Here is an 11,733-nt window from a genome sequence, read left to right as displayed (position 1 = left end):
CCACCATCTATCTCTTCTCCGCAGTTTCGTTGCCTCTTTATCTCCGCTTCCGCCAGTCTTGGTCCATTTGCTTAATACCTTACTCTGAGCAATCTTCGCTCCTCGTCCCTCTGGCCATATCTTGCTCCCTCTCCATGTTCGCCACCCTCTCTTCCTTTTCCACCTGCTCACTATCCATTTACACCTCCCACCTGGCGCGTTCATCTTCTTCCTACTCTATCTCTATTCACTTCATCCTCTCCCTCATTCTGCCCGTCCCCTGTCCATCTCAGCCTCTCCCCATGGTCATTGGCACTAGTAACCCATGGAATACAGGTCAATAAAGTATACTTTTACTCCTCTCACAACAGAACTGTCATGTAGGACACGCCACACCTCAGAAGCTTGAAAATCATGTATGTGACCCTGACATACGGACTGCCATGAAAACCAGTTCAATAAAGCAGAGCGATACTACTACTACACATCTAGCCTACATGTCAAGGTCCAGAAAACTTTCCTTACCCTACAAAGGTGATTGATTCTGCAGACCAGTACTGTACCCATACAACCAGCTGTCCATATCTTCGCTCCTATTGGAGCTGGCAGTTTATAAACATCACAGTGCTCACATTTTTGAGGTATTCTGTTTCTATGCCTGATTTGGTTGAAATTGATCCATCGGGTTCGGGTGAAAATCCCGACCATTCACACGTACACTCTTCTTTAATTTGTGTATACAACAGACCACATGACAAATCTATAATTTCCTGGGTTATCCGTTTTACCAATTTTCTATTGAAAACGACAACAAATATGAACTTTGTCTGTAGCGTAATATCGAAAAAAATCGTTTCCTTAAAATTGTGCAACAGTGTTTGCATGCTGTGTGCAGCTGCTTCACGTGTCTACAATGCGATTTTGCAAACTTCTCTATAGCAACGCCGCTTCATAGCAGTGTAGGTTCCTATAGTTTTCACCTAGAGCTGCGAGAGCTTCGAAGCTTTCAAACGCGCTGCCAGATGTGAGGGGTTTTCGAAACTTTTTCCGTTTGTAGGAGTGTCTTTTTAATAAAGAATAAATGTATTAAAACTTCATTACTGGTGCGGCATTTTTTCACGCACCGCAGTGATTATGAAGTCATATCTCTGAGCAATGTGCCTTATAGTGTGTTTGATATCTCCTGAAATAGGATACGTTGCTGGTTCTTACACCCACAGTGGCTGGTGCCTGATAGTAAAGTTTTGGGTGAAATCGATGCAGTGTTTTAGGAGGAAGCATGGAACATACATACACACACAATTACATGCATCCATTTGTATAATATGTACTGCTGTTTTAAACGTTTGGTGTAAGCTATGTGGCTAGGTGTGTAATATAAAAAATGTACGAGAAGAAAGAGGAAACAGTAAGACTTCAGCATCAAGAACGAAGTGCCACGATGTAGCTACATGTAGCCCCTCTTCTCTACTGTTAAATCCATACAACGGTGAAGTAATGATAGAAATAAGTGGGCTGCAAATTCCGGATGAAACATTTGCAGATGGCTTTCCTATCATCTGCGAAAGAGAATAATATTTACAAGATATCTTCAGTGGAATGGACACTGTGATGAATACAGAATACAGATTTTAGATAAAACTAAAATGGCGGATGTATTAGGTGGTAACACATTTGAAACCTACCGTACACAATGTAACAAACTAATATTCGCAAAGCAAATGAAGTTAAGGAATTATGATTGTTTGGAAGCAAAATTTCACATGGCAGACGAATGCCATCACATTTGTGATGTGCTACTGAGGTATGTCGAAAAAATATGTCTACTGATAAGGTGAGGAGTGGGTATGTTCTCCAAAGAATCGACGGAGACATATTTGAAGAATATTGACAAGCACAACAGACAGGATCATACGATATGTTTAACCCTTAACTCACGAGGTGTGGTCTCTCAGACCACGTCAGAATTTTCTAAGACGCTCTCGTAGGTCACTATTGGTGGAATGGTTTTATGTACCACCTACCTTCCATTAATCACAAGCCCTACAAATTACTACTGTCAGTTGCGCTACCGCCTCATTTGATTGTTACTCACCTGTGTTGTCGACATGTGATGAGGTCTCCCAGATCGCGCCTCGGGAACTATGCTCCTCTTTTCCTCAGTTCAGTACAAAATGTGTTAGCAAGACTCTGACAGATTTGCACACTCTAAGTTCGCTGAAGATTTTAGTCAGTGGATGGAGAATGATGTCAACCACATAGAACAAGAAGCATACAAGGACACTAAAGATTTTTCAATAGCCAGTGTTCAGAATTCTGCTAGCGAACAAGACGACTATTTAGAGTAAGAACTTCAGGACAATGGTGATGAGCGCCTTTGTGCTTCTCCAACAAAATGCTTAAAGTGTTAGTTAAAATTAAATGTGTTCTGAAAGGTGGTAAAGAAAGATGTAGATCGCAGTACTGATTATTAATTTTGCAGCCTTTCTTTCTCTGGCTATCGCGTTCAGTTTCTGTATGCAAGTTTAAACCTCGGAAATTTGGCTCTGACTGTTCGTTTATGTGTACTATTGAAAAAGCTCCACAAAAGTATGTGATTTTTGCGTGATACAGAATAAAATACTGCTCGCTTTATTTAGCAAAATAAAATCAAAAAGGCGTATTTAAACAACACTTATATAGTTGTAATCATAAATGTGATACAACATAAATTAAATTTTCAAATGATTTTCAGCTTAAACCTTGGTTTGCAGATAGGGGTCTCAGAGACATCACATAGTTTACGTTACAGAAAAGCCACCTCGTCAGTTAAGGGCTTAAGATGTCACGCAACAATTTCCGTTGAATTAGATGGAAGCACAGGGGATAAAATTGGAAAGGAAGGCAGGGAATAAAGTAAATACCACAAATAATTTAGGACTGTGTGCAAGTCCTACTGTGAGATGAAGACGCTGGCACATGAGATGAATTTCTGCGGAGAGGGTAGTGCCACATTAAGTCAGTCAAGAAACTGACGACCGAAAGATAAATCCGGCGTATAATTAATGTTACAGTGAAAGAAAAAAACTTAATTCAGAATGTACAAGTAAGTGTGACGCATGGGGAAAAAAGACGTGAAATATAAAATACTTTATTATAGTGACACTGAGAAAAGATTTATTCACCAAATTTGGGCATACACAGTCATTCATGGATCAGCGAAAGACGTCGTGAAATTGTTCAGGTAATCTGTGAACAGGAAGCTCAGGCGGTGGGATAGTAAGGGTAGGACCCTCCTACAGTGGGGGCAGCGTTGGCAGGGTGGACGCCACGAACGATTCCAGAGGAGTAGACACTGGGGACGACCCCTGAGGTGTAGACGTGCGAGCCCACACTGCCTGGGTACACTCCAGGCACGACGCGGCCTCCAACCACCTGTTCTGACTGCACGACGGGCTGGCGCTGCACCACAGGCTGGTACTGCACCCCAGGTTGGAGTGGTTGGTACTGAGGCTGCTGGTAGACGCTGGTGCCGGCTGGTACTGTGGTCGCGCTGGCGACGGCCACCACTCCCAGGATCACCGCAACAAACATCTGAGGGAGGCACGAGAGGCAGCACGTATTAGCCTTTGATAGTTACTTTTCTCTGTTAAGAGACATAGCCCTGCATTTCAACTAAAAGTGTACTAACATACTGTAAGATGAAACTTCCTGGTAGATTAAAACTGTGTGCGGGACCGAGACTCGAACTCGGGACCTTTGCCTTTCGCGTGCAAGTGCTCTACCATCCGAGCGACCCAAGCACGACTCACGCCCCGTCCTCACAGCTTTACTTCTGCCAATACCTCGTCTCCTACCTCCGAAACTTTACAGAAGCTCTCCTGCCAACCTTGCAGAACTAGCACTCCTGAAAGAGAGGGTATTGTGGAGACATTGCTTAGCCATCTAAGATGTTTACTGAAATGTGATTTTAGTTTTCCTATTACTAATTCTCCTACACAGGTTCCTAAGTTACAAGGATAGCAGCATTAAGGACGATGTCACAAATGATGAACAGGAAAACACGCACTCAGAAGGGGAGGAATTAAATAAATAGCTTGAGAGAGTGCGGTCGTGTTACTTTAGTGATTACAAAATCGAGTGAGAGTTGCAAAGAATCTGCCAGTGTTTGTCTGTTTAACCATGTGATGTTCTATTTCCTCTGGGCGGGATACATGTGCTAATTCTTTCGGGAAGGTTGTCATAAGCTCGTTGTATCCTCTCCTGAAATAATCTGGTGTACTGTGGTAGCTTCTCGTCATTGGTATCCTATGTATTGACACAGACTGACATCGGGCTTCATAACTGAGGATCTTGCTGGCCACGGGAGTACAACACCACGTATGTATTTCAAAGAGACATGTGCCGTATGTGGACGAGCACTGACCAGTTGAAAATAGTACTGCAACGTGATGACGCAGAATGTCCAAGGCGTTCCGCAACAGTTGCCTGAATCACTACCAGGCACGATTTCTAGTCATTCATGATTCCCTCACCTCCTGACAGTGAAATCAGAACATTGCTGTGCACCTCCAAATCATAGGGAATGTGAGACTTCCCTCCAGATCTTGAGACTTCTCTGCAGATCGATGTCATACTCACGGACAATAGTAGTCCAAGAGCGGCTGCTGTCTCCGACCAATGGTGTGGGATTACACAGAATGTGGCAGGACGTCCAATAGTTGTTCTGGGATGGTAGAGGCGGATGTGAAGTTGCTAAGACCTTCTTAACACACTACACAATGATGTTCGTACGGTAGTCAGACGCGGTCTGGTACACTGAAGACGCATATGCCTGTTCTCACGATTCCATGGTGACCAACATCAGGCTACTGTCACATCCGAATGTCCTTCAATTCCACATATTATGCGATCTGGCCAACCGACTCAACAGAGGCCCACAATGAGGTAGTTTTCAAACTCTGTTATCCTTCGACATAAAAGTTTTCTGGATATGGTACAGCGGCATATTGTATAAAACAGCTGATGGAGAAAACCAGCGTTGCAGCTGCCTCTTGACCAGCAGACCCAGAAGAAGGCAGCTGCAACCGTGGTCGGAAAGTAGGTTTTCTCCAGCCTTGGTTTCATACAATATGACGCGGTACCATACCCAGGAAACTTTTATGTCGACCCGCCTACGCAATTATGTCTGTCAGCCTTCGCAGTGACTGCTCAAAGCCTCACGCTGTTCTCTTCTCTTATACAGCCTGTCATGCCTTGTAACAACACTAAACACGAACGTCACTAATGCACTCTGGTGGACGTTCTACCTGTCCCAGGTAACTGCAATCTCATCATTTGCATATTCGCTGTTTGCGTGCAAGTATGCATCCCACCAGGTCATTTGCACGCTTCAATTTCTTATAAGGCTGCATATGGCCTTGTAAATATATGTAGCCTTGTTACAAAGAAGCGCCAGAGCGAACAGCTCCAGCTAGCTTTAATAGAAGACCACTCTGTGGCTCACTATTCATCGTGTACGACTGCTGAGTGGAGAACTAGGGTTAGACTTCCAGGGATTTGTCGTTGTTTTTGCTGAGAAGAATGGAACAGGGTGCACTCAGGCTTGTGGATCGAACTGAGGAGCCATTTGAGTGAGTTGCTTGTTTACAGGTGACATTAACTGTTCAAATGGTACCATGGGACTTAACGTCTCAGGTCACCAGTCCCCGAGAATTTAGAACTACTTTAACCTAACTAAACTAAGGACATTGCTCACATCCATGCTCGAGGCAGGACTCCAACCTGCGACCGTAGCGGTCGCGCGGTTCCAGACTATAGCGCCTAGAACCGCTCGGCCACCCAGGCCGGCCACGTTAGCTGTTCCAGCGATGAGTACGACCGTTGTAAGCATACGGGTTACTGCGCAGAGTCAATCAGAGACTTTGTTCGTGCAATTGCAATGCACAGAAATGCAGAGATGGCAGATGCCCATTTGGTGTATTGATCAGCTGACAGCAATGACAATGACCCTCGAAAATGTACTGGGAGAGATTTCCAGGACGACGATGCCCCGACAGAAAAACGTTTGAAGCCATCGATCGTCGTCTTAAGGGACGTGGGGCAATTATGCCGGATGCTCGAGAGTGGGGGAGGCCTAGAAGGACGAGGACACCGCAACGGGAGGCGGCAGTTCTTCATGCAGTTGGCAATGACCCTAGTGTCCGAACGAGACACGCAGCTGCAACACTGAATGTTGACCACACGACTGTCTGGCGAGTGTTACACGAGGACCATCTGTATTCATATCATTTACAGCTTGTGCAAGCACTATTAGCAGCTGATTTCCAACGTGGGTGTTCTTCTGCGAATGGTTTATTCAACAAATTGTCAAACATGATTTTAGTGCAACGGTGCGGTTCACAGATGAGGCGTCGCTTCAGCGAGATCGGATTCTAAATTTTCACAGTCGGCATATATGGGCAGATGCCAGTCCTCCCCCAGCTGTTGAAGCAAGACATCAGTCTGGGAAGCTGAAAACGACCAGGAGAGCGGTATTCTGACCCCATGTCTCCTCCATGCTGCATCCCTCTGGCATCCGTGTGATACCCTAGACGGAGAATGGGTCTGCTTTCGGTCGAAACTGATCTGCCCAAACGGGCCAGAAGGCAAAGCTTTAGGTACTCGAAAAGAAAATATGCATTTAGGTGCTCCAACTGAAGTTAGTCATGGGAAGAGTAGGCAACGTTTGTCATGGACCATCTTTATTCGTGGATCCAGTAAGACATGTCTTCTGCAAAAATTAACATGACCTGTTACCTCTGTCATATGATTTTATCTATTAACTGTGTATTTATTTAATTTTAATCTTACAGTTTCCACTGTGGCCAAATGAAACTCTGGTAGTTGCTAGGCAGTGTGCATGATACCAGTTACGATGTGACCAGTTACAAGTAAAATTACTGATTATGTGCTAGTCCCGAACATCGTTGGAATAATGATCAGTTTTTATATACCTGCAAAGTCTTATTTTATGTTACAAAATGGTAAACCAGCGGAATGGAAGCTGATAAGCCGCATGCATCCGATGTCTTCTTGGTATCAGAAGTCGACTGACGCAGTTGAACATTGCTTTCGTCAACACACGAGATGTGCTGGTTGCAGATATCGAGTTGCACAGAAAGAGAAACTCCTCAACGTGGACATCTGAGGCATTGTCTTACTGAACGTAAAATGAGATTAGATTCACCGGAAATCCAAGGAGGAAGAAACTTTTGTCATCTTGACTTTACATTCAAACTCAGTTTTTATGAAATTATTTCAAAAATTAGTTTGCATTAAAGTTAATAGTGGCAAATGGCAAAAAAAAAATTGTCGTGTAGAATTGAAAGGGCAGAAATCAACTAACGGAACTAACCGCCACACAGATATTAGTTTAAAGATACGGTTCTCTGCTGGTTAGTCAGCATTTGTCAGAATTTTTTATGTATACCGATACATGCAGATGAAACAGTACCGGAAGAGTACATTTAGAAATAGGATGGAAGCTGTCGGAACACGACGTACAGTAGAAACCTGAGGCCTGCATTACTGGAATTCTTAGCTAATGAGCTGGCTGCACTGAATGGAGGAGGAAAGAATTTGTAAAGAGAAAATAAGCCTAGAATACACTAAACTATCTGAAATACATGCAGCTCCCTGCAGCTATGCAGAGATGATTCGACTAGTACAGGACAAACTAATGTAGATAGGTGGATCAAGCCAGTCTCTGGACCGAAGTGAAAACAGCGGCAACAACAATTGTCAGCGCCGTTGAACTGGTTGGTTCACTATGGGACTCAACTGCTGTGGTCATTAGTCCCCTAGAACTTAGAACTACTTAAACCTAACTAACCTAAGGACATCACACACATACATGCCCGAGACAGGATTCGAACCTGCGACCGTAGCAGTCGCACGGTTCCGGGCTGCGCGCCTAGAACCGCGAGACCACCGCGGCCGGCAGGTTGTATCTGAATACTGAGAAAAAATTGAGAGTCGAGTATCTTCAGTGCTGGACTCTTTGTCTGTTTGATTTATGGGTGTGCTAATCAATTGTAAATATTCGACACAGAAAGTAGAACAATAACAATACGCCTGCGATTAGTACACAGTACAAGCAACTTGGTAAATAGTTTTCTTAATCTCTAAAATCTTGGTGGAATCGAAATGTGGATATCAGAATGCAACCATCCTGTAATTTTCATAAGTAGAAACTTTAACCTTAGTAACTGAAAGAATCAGTCTATTAATGCAATTGATACTTCGCAGTGATATGTGTAATTAACAACCTTCAACTATAGTTCGTAGTTCAACAGAAATTTTATTCCCTCAGAAGGGGCGTGCATACTTACGGCGTTCATAGTGAGGAGATGTGGAGCTGCGAAGACGAGGTCCGTGCTGGAGTCTGGTGGGTGACTGTGTCTTCCTCTGGAGGCGTCTGCTCTTTTATACTTTAGCACGTGCCGTAGCTCAAACCGGAGGTAATGCCAAACTGTAGCACCGGCGGCAACGGCCGTTTGTTTGGAGGGGGGCGGCTGACCAGACAGCTCCTTACCGTAGCGTCGCTGAGATGCGAGTTGCCTCCCGCTGCCCCGCATAAACCAGTTCTGGTGTTATTCGACCAGGACGAACGAGAATGGTAGCAAGTTGACAGCGGCATTATTTAGTGGCGCCAGATGTTCCTTTCTCGCGTGACTATAGGATGGCGCGACTGACACTGGTGGCAAAGCTGGTGCCCAATAAGATGTCTTCTGGCTGTTACTACAAGAGTCCTTCAGAGATAACACAGAATGATGTCCGAGACCGTGAAAATGCTTTATTGAGGAACGAACTTTACAGCAGGCCCAATTCAAGGTCAAGGACATGCGAGAGACCTGTTCAGGCAACAGTCATACCAAGATACAGGTTTTCTGTAAATTTTGTGGTGAGTGAGTGAGGTCGATGATGGAGCCGCTCTTTCGCAGCACAAAGCAACGCTTTTGTAGAAGGCCCAGCGCATGGAAAGACATGCTGAATAATCATTCCCTCTGCTTGGGCAACAGTCTGACAAAGATATACGTTTTCGGTAAATTTTCGGAGTGAATGAGTCTGGTCGATGATGGAGCTGCTCTTTCGTGCATCACGCAACTTCCGAACGCAAGTTGGGTGCTGACCTTTCGGCGACTTTTTTTTAAGTTGTCGTTGACTGAGAAAAAAGGGACAGATGTAAGGTAATGAGAAACGTTCCGCCGATGTAGCAGACGCAGCTGAAGGTCTACTGGACGAGAATGCAAAAGCAAATCGCCCGTGTCCTCTCAGAGTGACGCTCCCGGTATTCGTCTTATTAAATTTGAAAAAAAAAAGATACAGGAAAATTACAGTTTCCCTACACTACCAAATGCTTAATAATACTAGTACGGGTCGGTAGTTTGAATGGTATATCAACTCAAATGGTCATTGCTGCAGGGAGGAAGGCTTTTACCTAAAAACACGGTTGAGTAAGTTTAGAGGATCAGCATTTGTGTAAAACTGCAGAACGATACTAGTACCACTAACAAACAGCTCTATTAAGAACTGAGAAGGGATATCAAGGTTCTACAGACCGAACAGTTGATTCTCCCTCGTTCCGTATATAACTAGGAAGGAAGTGGTACAACCTACCCTACACCAAGCGCTTTACGTTGGCTTGCGGAGTATATATGTGGAGTTAGGTGTAGGTGAGTATTGTTCAAGTTTATGGGACCAGTATCATATCTGATATAGGGGAAGTTGGGCTACACCGTGTACTTGAGTAGAAAACAAGCTGAAAATGACAATTGTCGTTGCTACGACTTGAAATTAATTTACGCGCAAGGTAAACGAGATACGAAGAAAATATATGATCTATGAGGACTCATTTCTAATCGTTGAAATTATATCTAATAGAACTGTGCAATATATGGTTATACTCCATGCCTTGAGGTAAAAGCAGGGACTTTGTACGGCACAAACGGGCAGTATCATATATCCCGTATGAGGGATGGGATACACCGATACTCATGAAAGTCATCTTCAGTCCACCCTGTACCATCCCCAAGGGGCCCACTTGCCACCCTTTAGCTACTTTACCCAATCATGTGATTTTCTTGTTGACGAGCAGGTCTCTTTACAAAGAAGCCTAGACGTTTCATTCTCACATTAAGGAGAGCTGTTAGCCTCACACGTATTCAGATTCTTCTGACTCTGGGAAGACTCCATGATTACGGCACAGTTTGCTTTTCAGTTGGTTTCAGATGGTCTCTCGTAATGAGGAACTGGATTTACGTTCTCCGGTGATACAGAAAATGAAGACCGTGTTTGCCCATCAGTCGATGGAGCAGGATGTCGAGAAAAAACCACTGTTGCCTTCTGCGAATCTGTAATTATTCATTCTTTTGTATCTAATTTTGCAAATTCCTCTTCGCCAAATGCATCTGCATTAAACGGGACAGTATCCTCTTTTTAAACCTAGACAGGTCATTTTGCGTTGTTGCTGGTGTACTATATGCAAGTACGAAAAAGTGAGTTGTTTCGTACTGGGTTGCGACTCTTCACGGATGGCTGATAAGCCGTGTCTTAATTTCCTAACCATATAAAGCGCTTAATAGTCCCATCTCAAAGAGGAATAATTAATCGGATTGTTAGCGACAAAGGTAATATAAAATTTGCTGCAAAATAATTCTAAATTCTACACTACTGGCTATTAAAATTGCTACACCATGAATATGACGTGCTACAGACGTGAAACTTAACCGACAAGACGAAGATACTGTGATATGCAAATGATTAGCTTTTCAGAGCATTCACACAAGGTTGGCGCCGGTGGCGACCCTTACAACGTGCTGACATGAGAAAAGTTTCCAACCGATTCTTCGTACACTTACAGCAGTTGACAGGCATCGCCTGGTGAAACGTTGTTGTGGTGCCTCGTGTAAGGAGGAGAAATGCGTAGGCTACCCTCAAGTTTCCGAATTTGATAAAGGTCGGATTGTAGCCTATCGCGATTGCGGTTTATCGGATCGCGTCATTGCGGCTCGTGTTGGTCGATATCCACTGACTGTTAGTAGAATATGGAATCGGTGGTTTCAGGAGGATAATACGGAACGCCGTGCTGGACACCAACGGCCTCGTATCACTAGCAGCCGAGATGACAGCCATCTTATTCGCATGGCTGTAACGGATCGTGCACCCACGTCTCGATCCCTGAGTCAACAGATGGGGACGTTTGCAAGACAACAACCATCAGCACGAACAGTTCGACGACGTTTGCACCAGCACGGACTGTTAGCTCGGAGACCGTGGCTGCGGTTACCCTTGACGCTGCATCACAGACAGGAGCGCCTGCGATGGTGTACTCAACGACGAACCTGGGTGCACGAATGGCGAAACGTCATTTTTTCGGGTGAATCCAGGCTCTGTTTACTGCATCATGAGGTCGCATCCGTTGATGGCGACATCGCGGTGAACGCAAATTGGAATCGTGTATTCGTCAACGCCATACTGGCGTATCACCCGGTGTGATGGTATGGGGTACCATTGGTTACACGTTTCGGTCACCTCTTCTTCGCATTGACGGCATTTTGAACAGTAGACGTTACATCTCAGATGTGTCACGACCCGTGGCTCGTTCCCTGCGAAACCCTACATTTCATCAGGATAATGCACGACCGCATGTTGCAGGTCCTGTGCGGGCCTTTCTGGATACAGTAATTGTTCCACTGAAACTTCCTGGCAGATTAAAACTGTGTGCCCTACCGA

General features: G+C 44.5%; 1 protein-coding gene across 1 annotated transcript; it reads right to left on the bottom strand.

The window, feature by feature from the left end:
- Positions 1-3,093: 3,093 nt before the first annotated feature.
- Positions 3,094-8,440, bottom strand: LOC126284105 (cuticle protein 9.5-like). The gene is made up of 2 exons (XM_049982763.1): positions 8,331-8,440; positions 3,094-3,552 (listed from the first exon to the last, which is right to left on the bottom strand). The coding sequence occupies exons 1-2, from the start codon at positions 8,337-8,339 to the stop codon at positions 3,223-3,225; spliced, it is 339 nt and encodes a 112-aa protein (XP_049838720.1). The 5' UTR covers positions 8,340-8,440; the 3' UTR covers positions 3,094-3,222.
- Between the last annotated feature and the right edge of the window lie 3,293 nt (positions 8,441-11,733).

Source organism: Schistocerca gregaria, chromosome 8 (assembly GCF_023897955.1).
Source record: "Schistocerca gregaria isolate iqSchGreg1 chromosome 8, iqSchGreg1.2, whole genome shotgun sequence".
NCBI classification, from domain to species: domain Eukaryota; kingdom Metazoa; phylum Arthropoda; class Insecta; order Orthoptera; family Acrididae; genus Schistocerca; species Schistocerca gregaria.
The sequence above is the reverse complement of the archived record's forward strand: the minus strand, read 5'-3'. Positions and strand labels throughout refer to the sequence as shown.